Source organism: Ceratotherium simum, chromosome 33 (genome assembly GCF_057802395.1).
Source record: "Ceratotherium simum simum isolate JZ-2026a chromosome 33, ASM5780239v1, whole genome shotgun sequence".
NCBI lineage: Eukaryota > Metazoa > Chordata > Mammalia > Perissodactyla > Rhinocerotidae > Ceratotherium > Ceratotherium simum.
This window is the reverse complement of record NC_141932.1, coordinates 10,920,179-10,939,348: the sequence shown is the minus strand read 5'-3', so window position 1 is coordinate 10,939,348 and position 19,170 is coordinate 10,920,179. Positions and strand designations below refer to the sequence as shown.

General features: G+C 47.8%; 1 protein-coding gene and 1 long non-coding RNA gene across 3 annotated transcripts; one reads left to right on the top strand and one right to left on the bottom strand.

The window, feature by feature from the left end:
- The first annotated feature begins 3,053 nt into the window (after window positions 1-3,053).
- LOC101407929 (sialic acid-binding Ig-like lectin 6) lies at window positions 3,054-9,260 on the top strand. Its single transcript, XM_087421258.1, is given in 9 exon segments — window positions 3,054-3,096; window positions 3,174-3,536; window positions 3,712-3,987; window positions 4,168-4,251; window positions 4,760-5,010; window positions 5,098-5,383; window positions 6,145-6,244; window positions 6,583-6,664; window positions 9,087-9,260. Coding segments are annotated over 9 exon segments (1,659 nt in total).
- LOC147912801 (uncharacterized) lies at window positions 7,035-18,329 on the bottom strand. Of its 2 annotated transcripts, XR_015549429.1 has the most exons (5): window positions 18,050-18,329; window positions 15,846-15,955; window positions 11,726-11,872; window positions 10,398-11,222; window positions 7,040-9,413 (listed from the first exon to the last, which is right to left on the bottom strand). It is a non-coding gene; the product is annotated as an uncharacterized LOC147912801 (long non-coding RNA). The 2 variants fall into 2 exon arrangements; XR_015549428.1 differs by having other exon boundaries at window positions 7,035-11,222; window positions 18,050-18,323.
- Window positions 18,330-19,170: the final 841 nt, after the last annotated feature.

Below are 19,170 nucleotides of genomic sequence, written 5' to 3'. Positions count from 1 at the left end.
ACCTGAGGCCCAGATCCTGTTCCTGTCTAATCAGACCTCTCCCAACAGCCCAGTTATTCCTAAACTTGAGATCCAATTACGCTTCAGCACCCAGGACAGTGCCATCCCTACTGTCTGGGGCTCGCCAAGGACCACATTGTGTCTTGGCTGAAACGAGCGCCTCTACCCCTGTGGGCAGACCCTGGTGGAGGAGCTGGGAGAGGCTTGAGTGTGGATATGAACAGGATAAGGGCCTCCAATCTAGTTCGGCCCTTCTCAGGCTCCTTGCCACCCCCAGGGAATGGGACTTTGTATTCCATAAGAGAGGGACTTCTCACACACCCTTGGTTTCTTGCCTCTCAGGGGAAACTTCACCTCCAGTCTTCTCAGAAATCCCTCCTTGTCTGAGGAAAGCCCCCGTTCCTCCCTCTTCCGCCTCTTACCGACAAGAAGGGCCTCTCTCCCCAACAGCCTGATATCTCTGTCTCTCTCCCTCTCCCTCTCTCTCCTCCACCCCCCATCCTCTCTTCCTCTCTTTCTCTTCTCAGTCTCTGTCTGGTGCCAAAATGGAGTTCTGGAGGACAGGGAACAAGACTCATAGTCCTTTACTGCCTCTAGCTCTGTGATAAATCCTGAAAAATATTTTAAAAATTATGCCTCAATATCTGTCCGATAAATGAAGGAATGGAATATCAGGAGGCTGACTGAAGCATTGTCTTTGGAAGTGATAGAAGACATTCAAAGTGTTTAGGCACATGAGGGAGCTTGCTGAGATTGGGAAAAGACTTCTGCAACATCCAAGATGGGTCATTGTCAGTGGGAGACCTAGAAGCTACAAGAGGGAGACACGTAAGGAGAGGGGAACTAGGTGGTCACCCCATGGAGAAGAAGAATTGCAGAAGCTAGAGGAGCTGTGGAGAAGATGGGGAGAGATATTCTGTACATGTATGTGCAGGGCTCACAGGAAATGTGAGAAGGAACAGAGACCCAGTCACAATTTCTGTCTCACACTGAACTCAAACACCTCACCCAAGTCTGACACTGGAGTCAGGGCTCCAGGCTCAGTCCCAGCCTCTGTCCATAGTTTATCTCCCTGCAGTTGAATTCAAGAGTTCACTCAATGCTTCCTGAGGCCTCTGGGGAGCTCCAGCCCTGGAGTGGGTCCCATACAGAGAGGATTTGGTCCCAGGAGAGTCTTGGTCTCTCTCTCCTCTGTCCCTATGAGGGAGGCTCTAAGAAACCTATCTGGGGAAAACAGACCACAAACTCCACATCTCTCTTGAGGGAAGTGGGGGTTGGTCCTCGGGAAGCGAGAGGTGGGGTTTCAGGGTACAGGAAGAAGGAGGGGTCCACCCTGCTGTAGTCTCAGGAGAGAAGAGCTCAGCTTTCACTTCCCCTGCAGTGGCTTGAGGGAGAGAGGGGTATTCTTGTTGAAGGGAAAAGTTTGGGGCAGAAACCACACATTTCAATCAGAAGGAGCCCCCAGCTCATTGACCACCTCACAGTCGCACACACCTCCCAGCTGGGAGAGGCTCATTGGATGGTATCAAGGGAATCTAGATGATCCTCTGCAGCCCAGAGATGCTGCTGCCGCTGCAGCCACAACTGTGAGGGCAACAGGTCTGAGAAGATTTCTGGGCAGGGCTGCAATTAGAGACTGTGTTTCCTGCAGTGGACCCTGGAGGATGGTACAGGTACAGTCTGTAACCTTCAGCCAGTGACCATGAATGAGGGCTTGCCTGTGCCTCCTATCCCATTCTCCAATCCAACCCATGGATTTTCTGGACCTACTTTAGCCCACTTGACACCGGCCTTCAGATCCTGGAGGTGACCAACAGAGTTCTTATTTTGGATATTAACTCCTTATCAGATATATGATTTGCAAATATTTTTTCCCATTCTATTATGTTGACTTTTCATTTTGTTGATGGTTTCCTTTGCTGTGCAAAAGCTTTTTAGTTTAGTGTAGTCCTACTTGTTTATTTTTGCATATTTATTTTTTCCATAATCCCCCTCACCCAGAGACCTATCAAACCTGTAAGACAGAATCTGGGGCTGACTCAACCTTCTCAGGACCCAGGGGCCCACAGTGGCTGTCTGAGCATCAGATTTTCTAAGTTGTGGGAAAGTGGAAAGACTTTAGGATAGAGAAATATTATGTGAAATCTGACTCCCAATATATGACACTGTCTCTGGAGGTGACAAGTAGTCAAGGGTCCCCAGGAAAGAATCCCAGAGACAGGAACTCAACTGCTCAATATCTGGAGGGTGGGGGAGGTGATCAGGACTGTAGAGCTGAGAGACACGTGGCCAATGTGGAGGTTGCCCCCAGGATCACACTCTGGGGTCTGAGTCATTTTCTCCTCTCCAGCTTGTACCAGACACCCCAAATCTATACCCCATTCACCTGAAGTGCAACCATCTTGGAGTCTAAATAGCACTGTGTCAGCGGCTTGTATAAGATGACGTTCCTCTCCCCCCTGGGCCCCAAGCCGTCTCCCCTTTCCTAAGTCCTCACTCATATGTTAGGGTCTCAAGGTCATGACACCGGCCCTACGTGCCAGGTGACCTTCCTAGGAGGTGGTAGTTCTGTGGATAGAACCATCAGAGGAGTTCAGTCCATAGCTAAAAACTTATATGTGATTTTTCTGGCCCATTCATAGGCAAATAGAAAGGCCTTCCCTGGCTGTCCTCATGGGAAGCTGCCCTCCCTGCACTCTTGACTCTCTGGGAGCTGGCCACGTGAGACCTGCTTCTCTAGTAGAGACAACCGTGCACGACCCCAGAAGGCAGGACTTGGGGGCTCTCGTACTTCCTTGCTGCGTTACTTGGGCAAGCCCCTTGCCTGTCTGAGCTTCAGGGTTCATTTCACACAGGCAGAAATTGTCCCGGATGATCTCAAATGGGCAGTCACAGCTGAATCTGTGGTCTGAAGTTTCTTTTTTGGGCTTGTGGCCCATTCTTCTAAACACAGGCTTTCTGTATCAGCTTCCTCTGCCCTCTCACAGCTGTGGCTTTCTCTTCTCTCTCAGAGGGACCCTGGAAGGCAGACTGTCCTAGGGCAGGAGGACAGAATGTCGCTGCACCTGATGCTGCTGCTGCCTGTGCTGTGGGGAGGTGAGCAGTTGTGGGGAAAAGTGACCCCACTCTTGGGAGGCACCAGAGCTGCAGGCTGAGTGTCTCCCTCTCCCCAGTGCCCACGGCTCAGGATCAGAGGTACCAGCTGAAACTATGGGAGTCCGTGACAGTGCAGGAGGGCCTGTGTGTCCTCGTGCCCTGCAAATTTTCCTATCCCTGGACTGTCTTTGGAACCCTCCACATGTTTTGGTTCCAGAAAGGGGCGGATAGAAACCGTAATTCTCTGGTGGCCACAAACAAAGAGAAACAGAAACTGTATGAGAGCACCCAGGGCCGGTTCTTCCTCCTCGGGGACCCCCAGGCCTACAACTGCTCCCTGAGCATCAGAGACGTCAACATGGGGGACAGTGGGACATACTTATTTCACATGAAGAATTCCTACAGGAAAAACTCGTATCAGGATAAGACACTCTCTGCGTGTGACAGGTATGGTGGGGGCCCAGGGAAAGGCCCCAGAGTGTGAGGCACTGGAAATAGAAAAATGAAGGTTCTGCTCTTCCTGAGAGCGGGGAGTTGTGCGGACGGCGATGTAAAGACCCTGGGGCAGGCTGGAGACACACCAAGGGGCCCCAATGTCCTCTCTCTCCTCACCAGCTTTGACCCACAGGCCCGAAATCCTTATGTCAGGGCGCCTGGAGTTTGGCCTCCCCAGGAACCTGACCTGCTCTGTGTCCTGGGCCTGTGAGCAGGGCACACCCTCCATCTTCTCCTGGACGTCAGCTGCTCTCACCTCCCTGGGCCCCAGGACCCTCCTCTCCTCTGTGCTCACTCTCACCCCACGGGCCCAGGACCATGGCACCAACCTCACCTGTCAGGTGAATTTCCCTGCAGCTGGTGTGACTGTGGAAAGGACCATCCAGCTCAACGTCACCTGTGAGTGTTGGGCCAGGACACCTGAGTCTCTGAGGAGGTGGGGCCAGGGCCGAGCTGGGCCAGAGCTTGATGTAGGGGTCCTGCTAGTCCAACAGGAAGGGGTGCCCCTATACCTGTTTCCATGGGTCCCGGGGAGAAAGGCCCAGTGCCCATCCATCTGTCCCCATCATCCGTCTCCATGGATGTTGAGGCTTCTACATCCTTCTGTTCCAGATGCTCCACAGAACATGGTGATCAACATTGCCCAAGGAAACAGCAGAGGTAAAAAAGAATTTTTTCTCTCCAGTGCTGGGCTGGATGCAGGTTTAGCTGGATCTAGCGCTCCAATTGTCTGGGGACTAAGTGAGAGATAAGTGAGAAGCCAGCTACTGAGGTCAGACGTGGGGAGAGCACAGGGGAAAGCCCTCACAAATCCCAGCCCCTGAAGTTAATCTTTTCTCACCCACAGCTTTCTCTGGCCAAATCCAAAGGAAGCCGTCACATCCCTCTTGTTTCACCTTCTCTCTGACGCGTTACCTCCTCCTGCTTCCATAGCCCCTCGTCGGTCCATTAACTGCATTTGTTCACTACATCCCTGTCCTGAGCTCTCTGTCCTCCATCTGCCCGACACTCTGAGCAGCTCAGGGAAATCCTCTGGGCCTCTTCTGAAGGCCTGAGGCCTGACTCTCCCAGTCCCCTCTTCAGAGTTAGTGTGGAGAGAGATGCCAGCTTCGCCCACCCTGTCTCTCTCTGTCTTTGTCTCTCTTTCTCTGCATCTCTCTCTCCAAAGCCCTCAAGATCCTGCAAAACACCTCGACCTTTCCCGTCCTGGAGGGCCAGGCTGTGCGGCTGCTCTGTGTGGCTGACAGCAACCCCCCTGCAGAGCTGAGCTTGTTCCAGGGGTCCCCAGCCCTGAACGCCACACCCATAACCACCACCACCATCCTGGAGCTGCCTTCCATAGGAACTATAGGAGGAGACTTCACCTGCCTCACTCAGCACCCGCTGGGCTCCCAAAATATATCTGTGAGCCTCTCCATGGCCTGTGAGTGTGGGGACCCCCGGGGCACGACACCTGGGTCCTGTGGAGGGCAGAGGCACTACTGACCTTCACCTCCCTCCCCACAGACCCCCCCACAACTGCTGGGACCCTCTTGCTCCTTGGAGGACCAGGGTCTGCACTGTGGCTGCTCATCCCGAGCCCAGCCGGCCCCCTCCCTGCACTGGTGGCTGGGGGAGGGTCTGCTGGAGGAGAACAGCAGCAACGCCTCCTTCACGGTCACCTCCAGCTCCACCAGGCCCTGGGCCAACAGCTCCCTGAGCTTCAGTGGGGGGCTCAGCTCTGTCCTCAGACTCAGCTGCGAGGCTGCAAATGTCCATGGAGCCCAGATTGCCACTGTCCTGCTGCTGCCAGGTCAATGGTCAGCTGAGGGGTGACGCCTCGGGAAAGAGGAGCCAGGACCCTTGTTTTAGTTTCCTAGGGCTGCTGTAACAAAGTACCTCAAACAAGGGGATAAACAGCAAAGATGTATCATCTCATATTTCTGGAGGCCAGAGCCTGAGATCAAGGTGTCAGCTGGGTTGGTTCTCTCTGAGACTGTGAGAATCTATTCCAGGCCTGTCCCTCAGCTTCTGGTGATTTGCTGGCAAACTTTGTCATGCCTTGGCTTGTAGAAGCATCTCCCCTTCATCTTCACATGGCATTCTCCCTCTCTTTGTGCAAATTTCCCCTTTTTAATGAGGACATCAGTTATATTGGATTAGGGCTCAACATAATGTCCTCATTTTAACTATAACTGCTGTAAAGACCCTGTGTCCAAATAAAGTCACATTCTGAGGTACGGGGCAGGGAATATGCCACGGGTGAGCAGGGGTGAATTTCAACATAATGAATTTTGGCGGGGGGGAACAATTTAACACGTAACAGGCCCAGAGAGATGGAGCTTGGAGGAGAGACACCCCAAGGCCTGGATCAGAGTGGCTGGGGGTGTAAAATCCTCAGTCCTGTGGCCAGGAGAAGGGGCGGGTCCAGGGTCTACAGGGTAATGGAATGCAGAGCAACTGAGTCCTGTTTGGGGAGTGGGTACACTAAGGGAATAAAGGGAGAGAAGTGGCCAGTTGGGAGGATGCCATGTATTGGGGTTGGAGTTTACCCTAAAGTCCAATTATCTACAGGTAAACCAGAACCCAGGGCCAGTGGGGTCCTGGGAGCAGTCGGGGGAGCTGGCATCATCACCCTGCTTTCTCTCTGCCTCTGTCTCTTCTTCAGTTGAGAGTGGGCTCCAGAGACAGAGGGAGATGCCTTTGGTGGGAAGGGCATAAGGTCTCAGACTCTCAGAAACCCTGAGCCAGAGGACCTGGACTGCTTGGAAAGCCAGGATCCAGGAAAGGGAGGTTGAGTGGTGGTGTGAATCAGCTCATAACCAACATAGGCAACCATGGGGTATCTTCCCAGCCCTGGTCCAGCCTTTGGGTTAAGGGACCACCGGGGGAAGGACCCCATCTCTGTCTACCTCATTCAGCACTTCCATGGTCTTTACAGGGAGTAGAGGGTTGTCTGCCTTCTCAGTGCCCCAAATAACCAGGCTGAAATGCCCTGGGCTGTTCCCTTAGAGTGAAGACTTGCAGGAAGAAGGCAGCCCAGCCAGTGCAGAGCAAGGACGACGTGAACCCAGACGAGGGTTTAGGTTCCGGGGTGAGTGTGGCGACATGGGCTCCTTTCAACATTATCCCTGGTGGATGCTGCCTCAGTAAGGGCCCTTAGGAACTTCCCTTTTACATCCAACACTGCCCAGAGTTTCACATGTGGACATTTTATATGATTGACTCAACTGCTCTGATGTGTCTACGTCTGGTGGGGTAACTATGTAGTCCAGTGGGTTTGTTGGGGGTGTTTATGCCTTATTTGTCTGATGATCGTAATCCCCTGGAATATTAGCCTCTTCTTCTGGTGTGTATCACTGGGAAAGAGTAATGGCCCAAACCTAGTCTGTGTCAGAGCCGCTGATTACAAGGAGAGTGGTGGACATGGGCTCTAGGATAGAGAGCCCGGGCACCCCAAAGTCACAATTCATCACCTCATTTTGCATTTTCCAATCTATCACCATGTTTATTTAATATCAACACTGAATTTATTGAGATATACTTTACATAGGATAAAATGCACCCATTTTAAGTATATGGTTAAATGAATTTGGACAAATGGATACACCCTGTGACCATGACCCAATCTGGACATGAAACATTTCCATCACTCCCCAATATTCCCTTGTTCCCCTTCCCAGTCAACCCCTGGTTTCCAGTGATCACTGATTCCTATCACGATAGACTAATTTTGTCTATTGCAGAACTTCATATAAATGGAACCTGCAATATTTGCTCTATATATCTGGCTTCTATCATCTCATTAAAAGATATAAAAATCCTAAACATGTATGCTCCCAATAACTGAGCATCGCTCATCAAAAAAAATGAACAAAAACTGACAGAGCTGCAAAGAGAAGTAGACACACCCGCAATCACAGTTGATTATTTCAAAACTTCTCTCTCAGTAACGGGTCTATCAAGGAGACAGAAAATCATTTTTTTTCATTCAATTTTCTTAATTCCCTATATTGTTTCCTCTGGTCTATCTTGGGGAATGGAATCCTCACTGTGTGCAAAGTCCACATGAGGAATCGTGGGGCCAGGAATCGTGGATGTCAGGAATCAGGTTATACCTTTTCCATTGCTTTACTTTCAAATTTTCAGTAAACTTCTTTTTTTTTAATGAATGTCTCTTGAAGTCAGTAGAGATTAGTGGTTGAAAGCAGGTGCCCCAGAGCCAGATGACCCGCATCCAAATCCCCTTTCCCTACTGACATGCTGTGTGACCCTGGACAAATGATGTGCCCTCTCTGATCTCTGTTTATTTTCTGTGACATGGGAATATAAGGAGAACCTGTGTCACAGAGTAGTTGTGGGGAGTACTTAAAACAGCACCTGGCACATTCTGAGCACAGGACTCATTACTAAGGATCAGAATCCTTCCCTCCTCTAGCGAGTCCCCAGGGCGGTTTGGTGTTGTTGTTTTATTCCCTGTTGCATTCTCAGGGCCTAGAGGAATGCCTGACTCATAACTCACAGCAGGTACTCAATAAATATTTCTGGAACGAATGATTTAATAATCATAGTGCTGGAAAACATTTTCTATTAAAATCTCTGTCTGTGTCTTTTGATGGGTGAGGTTCATCCATATGCAAATACTGTAGCCATGATTATTCACAGACCCGTTTCTTTCTTTCCCGTGTTTTGGCTGCAGTAGATTAGCACAGTTGATCCGTCATTGATTTTCATCTTTCTTTTGCCCACTCTGGGCAGCCTTCTCCCTCTCTTCTAGTTGCCCTTCAATAGTGAAGGCCTTTCCTCCTGACCTCAGAAATGTTTGTCTTTGTCTCTCTGTGCTGCTGTTTGAGCGTTTCTGTTTCATGCATCTGCAGCCTGAGGGTGTTGTGGGCGGGAAGCAGATATGGGGGAGGTGTTTGGGGCCATCTTTCCTGCAGGACCTGCTCTCTGCTCTGTCTTCTAGGATCTGTCTGGAAACTGGGTATGCGGCCACTGCCCCTGCTTTATATTCCAAAATATCTCACATCCCAAATTGAGAACTTGAATTGTACTTGTTTTCTATTTGTTTCGTAACTGCCTGTCCTAGAAAACCATCAGCTGCATGGTGTCAGGGGCTGGGTCTGCTTTCTTCATCACTCCACACACAGCACCTGGCACACGGTCCCAACAGAGGATGGCGCCATAGTGAGAAAGAGCTGGATTTGAGTCCTGGCTCAGTGGTGCATGTATAGAGACATGTGTCTTCAGCTCAATGCATGTAATCTCTCTTAGCGTCAGTTTTACCATTTGTAAGATGAAAATGATAATCACATCCTCTCCCAGCATTTGTTTTTAGAATATAATATGACTAATATAAATACTTACTGAGGATTGGACAGTGCTACTTATTAACTATTTTTGAACAAATGAAGGGGAAAATGATCAAAGTTCCCTCAGCAATCCCATTCTGGTCTTAGCTGCTTTCTCCCTGACCCTATTGCCCAGCTCCGAATCTTTCTCTTCCTTCCACTCAGGCGGATCAGCACGAGTTCTGGACAGACTCCCCTTCAGACCACCCAGCCCCTGCTGGGGCGAGCCCCATCTCAGGAGAGGAACCAGAGCTCCACTATGCTTTTCTCACATTTCACAAGCCCCACAAACAAAAAGGGACCAACACCGAGTACGCAGAGATCAAGACACACAAGTGAGGAATTATTTTCTCACAGTCTGGAGGCTGGAAATCTGAGACCAACAAGTCAGCAGGGTTAGTTCCTTCCGAGGCCTCTCTCCTGGGCTTGCAGACAGCTGTCTCCTCCCATCTTCCCACACGGTCTTCCCTCTTCTTATAAATGTTTCCTCTTCTTGAAAAGATACCAAGTGTATGGGATTAGGGTCCACCCTGATGACTCCATTTCAACTGAATTACTTCTTTAAAGACCCTGTCTCCTAATATAGTCACATCCTGAGGTCCTGGGGGTTCAGATTTCAACTTATTAATTTGACAATTTTCAGCTCATAATGCTCAGCCTCCGATTATTTAAACTTAATGGCCTTTTTGGCAATGGTATGAATCACCTAGTCTATGTGGAAGACCATAGGACTTGTGTCCAAAAGAACTGAGTTCTAATCCATCTATGCCACTTTGTGAGTGAGTCTCTTTATCTCTGTGTGGGTCACTTTACTGTTCTGCAAAGCAGGGGCATCATCCCTCTAATCAGATTATTGTGCAAGAGCCATGAAAAGGTATGTAAAAAAAACAGCAAACAAGGGTCCTGAGGTGAAGCTTTTTGTGAACTCAGAACCCAGGCTTGTTTCAGGACTTTTGTTGGCTGTTTTTTGCAGAAAGTTTCTGCTAATAGTTTCTCCTAAGGCTTGGCGGGGCCTGTCACAGAGGCCACACAGCCTTCTCCACTAGGATTTGAAATGAGGCTAGAATGGCTGCCCTTACCACTTCTGTTCAACAATATATTGCAGATCCTTCCCAGTTCAATGAATGCAAGAAAGAAATAAGAGCTCTCCAGATCATGAAGTAAGAAGTAAAAGAGTCTTTATGCACAGACAACATGGTGGTGGGCATACAAAATGTAAATTTATCTGCAAAGAAGTTGCTAAAACCAATAAAAGAGTTTAGCAAGGTATTAAGATATTAGTTCTAACGAAAAGATTCCTTTTCTATGCTGTGTATTGCCTAAGGAAAATTAGCAATTGAATATTTTTTTAAAGATGCAATTATAGTAACATGAAACTATGAAACGAATGAAATAGGTGCAAATCCTGTACATTGAAAGAATACAAAGTATTACTTTAAGAATTGAAAGAAGATGTGAAAACAGGGAGATATATACCATGTTCATGGATTGAAAGACTCAATATGGTTAGGTTGTCAGTTTTCCCAAATTGATGCAGCAGTGAGTCACTGCTTGTCGTCACTCTGGCACATTAATCCTGCTGAGAAACGGAGAAAGGCCATCGGAACACGAGTCTCTAACCACAAATCATGCTCCTAATTATCATGTTCATTTAGCACACAGAATCCACCCATCTCCTCGGCCGTGTCCCCAACCTTTCTCCATCACCACACAAGGGTGGGGCTAGGCACAGAGCACATTCTCAGCACAGCTTTCCGTGACTGAATGCTGGAATAAATGCATGAATCCTGTTTTAAATTCTCCTAATTTTCAATGCAAAGCCCCTGGGGATCTGGCATCCCACGTCAGTCTCTTTCTTATGGGTGCTCTTGCTTTGGGTAGCACCTCCTCCAGTCAAGTCTCACACATGTGGCCATTTCTCTTGCTTTACACATGCTCTGAGTATTACCGAACCAAGTGGGCTTGCCTCCTGGTGAGTTAAATAAAACTCTACACCAGTGGACGTTGTCTCACAAGGTAAAGTGTATTTGCAGCAAATAGGAGGCCATGAGAAATCATTTCCAAAGTTATGGCATCCCTAAACAAAGGGAAGCAGGAACTTCTATTTCAGTTGGGAAATGAATATTCAAAAGGGAGAGGCAGGTATTTGCTTGCACAGGCTCAGTTGAAGAACATGCTTCCACATAACGAGGCCTAAGCTCCTCCTGGAGAGATCTTTGTGTTAAAAATAAGGCAAAGGTCGTGGGCATAGCTCTTGTGGTGAGGCTTGGTCAGTTTCAGGATGGCTGGTTTTTACATCTCCTTAACATACAGAGGAAAAGAAACAACTTGGAAAAACTGTTAATCGCTTCCAAACCCACCTTTGAGTTTCTCCAGGAACCTAGTCGGTGATAAATCTCCCCTCTAGTTTTATCCTGCTCCTCATTCTTGAGGGTCACAGGTCTAAGGTCTGTCTTCTGTAACTGCTTCCTGCTTCCTGCTTCCTGTGATCAGTAGAGGACCAGAATTTTCAGCCAATCTCAAATAGGTTTGTGGGTCACCAGATGCATAGCCCCAAGTTGTTTGTAGCAACCATCTGTAATTTTATGACCTCAATGTGTTTAGTATCTGGGCATACTTGCCCTTCCCCCTCTAGATTCCATCAGCTCTTTATAGTCTAGATACTGGGTTGCCCATTTCTCTGATGGACCTAGTCCTGCTGCCCAGAAACATGCAACCTCCTTGGAAGTATACCATGCCTAAATGGTATGGGGTTTGTTAGGGTCCAGGGCAGAGCCTGGGGTGGATAGCTGGTCATTACTTACCTGCATGGTGTCACTGAAACAAGAGTTTCAAATCAGAGAGTGGTTTGCAGGAAAACTCGGAGTCAGTTGTCTGTAACGATATCTCTTGATGTTCAGGAGTGGGTACCTTTTTTACCCATGTGTGGTGGATCCAAGGGGTGACTCCTTCTAATTTTAGGGAAGAATGTGTGGTTAGTAACACCGAGTGAGGCCCTATGCAAATAGGATTTAGCTGATCTTGGGATGAACCTCTTTTCCAAGTTTTAAGATAGACCCAATCTCCCGGTTCGTATAGGTGAAGTTTGACCTCCGTAGGCAAGGGAAGACAAAAGTTTATTACTTATTGAGTGCATCTACCACCTGCTTCAGATTGATTATGTGTTTTATTGCCATGGAAACCTCTGGGTCTGAGTTTGTGAGCAAATCTGAGTCTTTAGAGAAGGCTTACCATAGGTCATTTCAAAGGGGCTAATCTTCAGTTTGCCTTTTAGAGCTGCCCTTATCTGAGTGAGGGTTATTTGGCAGTAGTTGTCACCAATTTTCTTGTGTCTCTTGGCACAATTTAGCCAGAGTTTTCTTTAAAGTTTTACTTGCTCACTCAGTTTTTCCAGACAACTCTGGTCTCCATAAGGCATGTAGCTTCCACTTAACTTTTTTTTTTTTTTTTTTTTTGAGGACGATCAGCCCTGAGCTAACATCCATGCTAATCCTCCTCTTTTTGCTGAGGAAGACCAACTCTGAGCTAACATCTATTGCCAATCCTCCTCCTTTTTTTTCCCCCCAAAGCCCCAGTAGATAGTTGTACGTCATAGTTGCACATCCTTCTAGTTGCTGTATGTGGGACGCGGCCTCAGCATGGCCGGAGAAGCGGTGCGTCGGTGCGCGCCCGGGATCCGAACCCGGGCTGCCCATAGCGGAGTGCACGCACTTAACCGCTAAGCCACGGGGCCGGCCCCCATTTAACTTTTAAAACTCTGGCTAATTCAGAGGTTATTTTTGATATAAAATCTGGCCCATCCTCACTCAGAATTGATTTAGGTGACCCAAAATGGAGAATTATTTCTTTTAATAGCACATTTGTTACTTCATTTGCCCTTTCCAACCTACAAGGAAAGGCTTCAATCCATCTGGTAAATGTATCCACAAACACCAAGAGGTATTTGTATCCTCCAGTGGCTGTGGGCATAAAAGTAAAATCAACTCACCAGTCTTCCCCCAGTAAAGTTCCCCTAATTTGAGCTGCTTTGGCCAGGTTTGTACATTATTCTTCTGGTTTGTACATTATTCTTCTGGCAATAAATGCATTGTCCAGTTATTTTTTCAAAAAGTTCCTCTGTACCTGGGGTGCTTATGACCTTCATCAGCCATAGGTATAAGGCATCTTTTCCGTAATGGGTAGAATCATGAGCACTTTTAAGGACCCCCCAAGCTGTCTGTTTGTGGACCCAAATCTTCCCTTGTGCATTTATCATCCAGCCCTTAACTATTGGGGACCACTGATAACGCTGTGTCATGGCTTCCCTTACTTCATCAGGGGAATACACTGGAGTAAACTCTTAGAAGGGTGGAGTGGGGATTAATGGCAATTGGAGAAGCTCTCCTGATATAGTGGACCTTTGTGCAGCTGCAGCTGCCAAGTTATTCCCTTTTATGGCCTCTGATTCCCCACTTTGATGGCCTCTACAGTGGACCACCAATACTTCCTGGGAGACCTGTACTGCTTCCAGCAGTTTAAGGATCTCTGGCCCATGTTTAATTTCTTTACTGCTGCTATAAAGGAGTCCTCTTTCTTTCCAAATGGCTCCATGACTGTGAATTACAGAGAAAGCATATTTAGGTTCTGTGTATATTGTTATTGTTTTTTCTTTTCCCAATTCCAAAGCTCTGGTTAATGCAATTATTTCTGCCTTTTGGGCCGAGGTGCCTGGTGTCAGCCCCTTGGCCTCTATGGTTGCATGCAGAGACACTACTACATAACATGCTCTTCTTTGTCCATTATTCATGAAGTTGCTCCCATCTACAAACCGTACTTCCTCTGCATTAGGCAATGGTTCATTCTGGAGATCTGTGCAGTAGAGTAAACCTGATCAATCACTTCCAGGCAAACATGGGTAATAGGTCCATTGTAATCAGGGAGCAGGGTAGCTGGGTTTAAGGTATGACAGGGCTTTAAGGAAATAGCAGGAGAATCTAGCAGCACAGCTTGATATCACAGTATTCTATTCTGGGATAGCCATAGATGTCCTCTAGTCTCTAGTAGGCTAGAGACTTGATGGGGTGTCCACACTGTCATGGGTTGGCCCATAGTCAGTTTTTCTGCTTTCTTCATTAAGAGGCAGGTGGCAGCTACAGCTCTCAAGCATGGGGGCTGTCCCATCACCACTATGTCTAACTGTTTTGAGAAATAGGCTACCACTCTTTTTAGGGGTCCCAACATTTGGGTTAGCACTCCCATAGCTATTCTCTGTCTTTCATAAACATATGGGTCAAATTCTTTGCTCAGATCTGGTAAGGCCAGTGCAGGCACTTCCGTTAGCAAGTTTTTAAGCTTATTGAAAGCTTGGTCACATAGCTTATCCCATTCAAAGGGGTCCATTTCTGGCCTCTGTAGTTTATCATAGGGAGGCTTAGCGATTAATCCAAAGTTAGGGATCCAAATGCAGTAAACCCCAGCCATCCCCAAGAATCCTCATAGTTGCCTACGAGTTTTTGGTGGAGGGAGTTGGCATACTACCATTTTCCTCTCCTGGGGAAGGCTGCGTTGTCCCCTTGAAATGATGAACCCCAAATAATTTACAGTCTCTTTAGATATTTGTGCCTCCTTTTTAGGCACTGTATATCCCTTACTGGCTAAAAAGTTCAACATAATTATAGTGTTTCTATTGGAGATCTCCTTAGTAGGGCTGGCTATTAGGATATCATCCACATACTGTAACACAGTAGTCTGTTTTAATTTTAGTTCCCTTAAATCTTGGCCTATGATTTCTCCAAAGATAGTGGGGGAGTTTTTGAACACTTGGCATAAGACAGTCCAGCAATATTCTTGCTTCTGGTGGGAGTCTGGGTCCTCCCATTCAAAGGCAAATATCTCCTGGGACTCGGGATCCAATGGGATGCAGAAAAAAGCATCTTTTAAATCCAGTACTGCATAGAACCTGCTGTCCCCAGGGAGGTTAACTAGCAGGATATATGGATTAGGCACTACAGAATGTATGTCTTGGACAGCCTCATTGACAGCCCTAAGGTCCTGAATAAATCTATATTCCCCTGATCCTGGTGTTTCAATGGATAAAATGGGAGTGTTCCATGTGGATCTACATGACCTGATCAATCCCTGTTCTAAAAGCCTAATCACTACAGGAAGGATTCCTCTTATGGCTTCCGGCTTCAAGGGATACTGTTTTGGCCGGGGCCAGTGATCTATCTGCTTCAATTTTACCTTTACTGGTGTGGCAATGGCTGCTCACCCCACCTGTCCTTGTGCCCATACTTTTGAGTTAACTCCGCTTAAAACATTTAGGGGAATTTCTTCCTTCTCAGGTGCTGATGTATCCTATAATAGGGCCACAAGCTCAACTACCAGACTTTTGGGGACCTGGACCTCTATTTTATCTTGTTCCCAGCCTATTGACGCCCCTAACTTAGATGGTATATCCCTCCCTAGAAGGGGAACAAGGCATTCTGGTACATACAGAAAGGAATGCCACAGCAATTTTGATCCCACTTCACAGGTCGAGGGCCCCAGAAACCTTCTGGTCTCTCCTTTTCCTGATACTCCTTTTATGTCACACTTTGTTTTTGAAAGGTTTCCCTTTAGGGTATTCAGCACTGAGAATGTAGCTCCAGTATTGAGCAAGAATTCAACATGCTCTCCTCCCACTGTTAATGTCACCCGGTGCTCCTGAGGGGAGATGAGGATTTGGTTGCCTGGAGCCAACTGAGGAGCCCCATGGCCCCATCACATCTCATCTGTAGGCAAGGGAAGTTGCCATGGCTCGGTCTTGTTCAATCCTTTCCCTCTATGGGGGTGGTTTGAACACTCCTGCTGCCAGTGCCCTTCCTGTTTGCAGTGTGTATACTGAGAGGCCCCCAACCTTGTTGGTGGCTTTCCAGTCCCTCGGTGGGGGCTGGGGTTACTCACCCATGGCGTCTTCTCTCCCTCGTGTTACCTTGAGTAGAGTGGAGGGCCGCAACTAATAGAGCAGCTTGCCTTTTCATCTTTTTGTCTTCCTTTTCATCCTCAGCTTTATCCTGGTTATTGTACACCCCAAATGCAGCCTCTATTAGTTGTGCAGAATTAATATCAAGACCTATAGCTAACTTTTGGAGTTTTCTACAGATGTCTGGAGCACTTGAGATATGAAATAGGGGTTAAGAGCCACTGTACTGCCCTGGGCCTTGAGGTCCCAATTTGTATATCACCTGAGGGAGTCCCACAGCCTCTGAAAAAATGTGGAGGGGTTTTCCTCAGGGCCTTCCTGGACCTCTCTTAATTTAGAGCAGTTAATGGGTGGCTGGCTTACTATTTTCATGGCTTTCAAAAGAAAACTCCGAAAATATCTTAGCTTTTCTTGATCATCAGGATCACTAGGATTCCACCCAGGGTCAATCTCTGGTACAGCCTGTTCACTAGGCTTGTGAATTTCTGATCCTGGGCCATATTCGTTATCTGCTTGTTCCCTAGTTTTTAACAGAACAGATGACTTTTCCTCAGCCATGAAGAGTGTGGTTAACAGGCTTTGAATAGCCGGCCAGGTTGGATTATGAGTGGAGAAGATTCCCTTTATCAGGTTTATGAATTTCTCTGGGTCAGCCCCCAATCCTTCAGTGTGTGCTTTTCCAATTATATAGATCAGAGGTGGACAAGGGGACGTGCACATTAATAAATCTCCCCTCAACATCAGGCATCTGTCTTCGGGGATATATCCCAGGTTTGTAACTGGTTCCTAATCTAGTTGTACTATCTGGAAGATGAGGGTGAAGGGTCTTTCGTTGTTGGAGAGTCTAATAACATGTAGAGGGATTGTTCGGGGTTGGGGGGGAGAGTAAAGTGTTAGGCCCTGTTACATCCTCCGGCATAAACAGAGGTGAGGTAGGAGAATAAGGTGGAGGTCTCTTGGGGCTCACCAGCTGGTCTAGCACTGGGACCAAAGTTGGAGAACATGAGTGAGGTGGACTCTGAGGTGGGCTTTCCTTAGTCTCATGGCTCCAAATTTGGAGGGTCAGGTCCTCCTCATCAGAAAGATCTTGTAATATGGGAAGTATTTCTGAAATCTCAGATTCAACTTTTAACCCTTCATTTAGACATAGTGCCATGGAGCACTGGACATACAGGATTCCTTCCCGTTTCCTGGTCCTTTTGCAAAATAGATCTAATTGTATTATGGTGCTGATATTTAGGGTCCCATTTTCTGTCCATTTTTCCCCATCCTTTGGTGAATATTGTGGCCAGGCTGTGTTACATAAAAAGATCATCTGCTCTCAGGTCAATGGGGAATACCCAAAGACTTTCCAATTCTGGAGGATGAAGCCCAATGGGCTATACTCCAGGATGGAGCTAGCTCCCCCCATAATCTAGCGCCTTCTCTTATGATCTGTTTCCAACCTCCCAGGAGCTACTTGTAATGGTTAGTGGGGATGCAGATGCCACAAGGCTATGCCCAGAGGAGGTTTAGTGCCCTAATAGCCTGAAAGTAGACCCAGGCTGTGTAACTAAATCCTTAAAGGTAAAATAAAATGGGTAGATGCTGGGTTTCACCCAGTGACCACTGATAGGGAGGACAAGGAAAAATAACCTAAGAGTACAGAAAAGCCAGACTGTGGAAAAACAAGATTGATGTTGAGCGTCCTAGACAAAAATTCTATATCAAGCATCCTTGACAGAAACACACAAACAAACAAAATATAGGCTCAGCAACTCCAGAGAGCTTTAACCCCATCCAAGGGGACGCCTCCTCCGATCACAGGCACAACACAAAGACAGACTCAGTGACCTCAGGGGGCCTTGAATCCCCATCTCATCACTTCAGATGAGATTCAATCTCCAGAGGGGATTTGACCCCTAGACAGACAAAGTGCACTCCAGATGAGATTCTATCTCCAGATGGGGTTTGACCCCTAACTAGTCACCAGGGATTGCTCCCATTTTGCCAGAACCAAGCATCAGCTCTTCTGTAGTGGCCAGGTCACGCAATCCTTCCAGACAGAGGAGACTTTCACTACCTTGAGCCAAGCTACCTCCAGGTGGGGACTCTAACCCCAAAGCAAGGCCCCAACAGACAGGCTTTGTGAGACAACTTAGGAAAACAACTCGTATAGCTGTGCCGTGGGGTTGGCGCCACTCACCTCCATTGAGAGATCCTCCAAGCAAAACGATCAGTGCAGCCGCTGGGTCTCCTGACAGGGCAGCAACGTCAAGCCTGCAGCACAGGCACCACGAAGCGATATGTCCCCTCTGGGTTGCCATTTCTCTTACTGAACCAAGTGGGCCACATCCTGGTGAGTTAAATAAGAATCTACACCCATGGAAGTTGTCTCACAAAGTAAAGTGTATTTGCAGCAAATAGGAGGCCATGAGGAATCATTTCCAAAGTCATGATGTCCACAAAGGAAAGCAAGAAATTTTACTTGGTTGGGGAATGAATATTCAAAAGGGAGAGGAGGGTATTCGCTTGCACAGGCTCAGTTGCAGAACATTCTTCCACATAATAAGGCCTAAGCTCCTCCTGGAGAGATCTTTGCATTAAAAATAAGGCAAAGGTCATGGGCATAGCTCTTGTGGTGAGGCTTCCTCAGTTTCAGGATGGCTGGTGGTTACATCTCCTTAACATACAAAGGAAAAGAAACAACTTGGAAAAACAGTTAATTGCTTCCAAACCCACTTTTCAGTTTCTCGAGGCACGAAGTCCGTGACAGTGTGAGCTGACAAGTTCCCTGTCAGCCCATGCAATTAATCAATCAAGCCCATCATTTCCTCCCACAGAAGCCAGGGGTCCCCGCTCCCTCTTGTTACTACAGAACCGGCCTCCCACAGAGCTGTTTGTTCACTCTATTCCTGAGTGCAGCCTCACCGGCCTGCATGTTGTGGTGTCCTCCTCCCCTGGGCAGTGAGTCTGTGACTAGTGAACAGCTGTTGATACCATTTGTTCAGTGTTGGGGGTCATATGCTCAGCTGCCCCATAACCCTCGGGTAGGATGCCCCCCTCACCCATGGAGTGAATAAGAAATGATCGAAATATCCTGGAAGATCACTCCCTGAGCTGCTCCCAGCCCTGTACCCACTAGATGCCAGTCCCACCGTCCTCTCAAGCCCTGACAATCAAATGTGTCCAGACATTTCCAAATGTCTCCTGGACGGAGGGGGTGCTGGGCAAAACACTCTTAGTTAAGAACCACAGGTCTAGACAACACAGCGACTCTCTCAGGCCAGGCCGGGAAGTGACCACTTGCCCAGCACAAACTGAGGA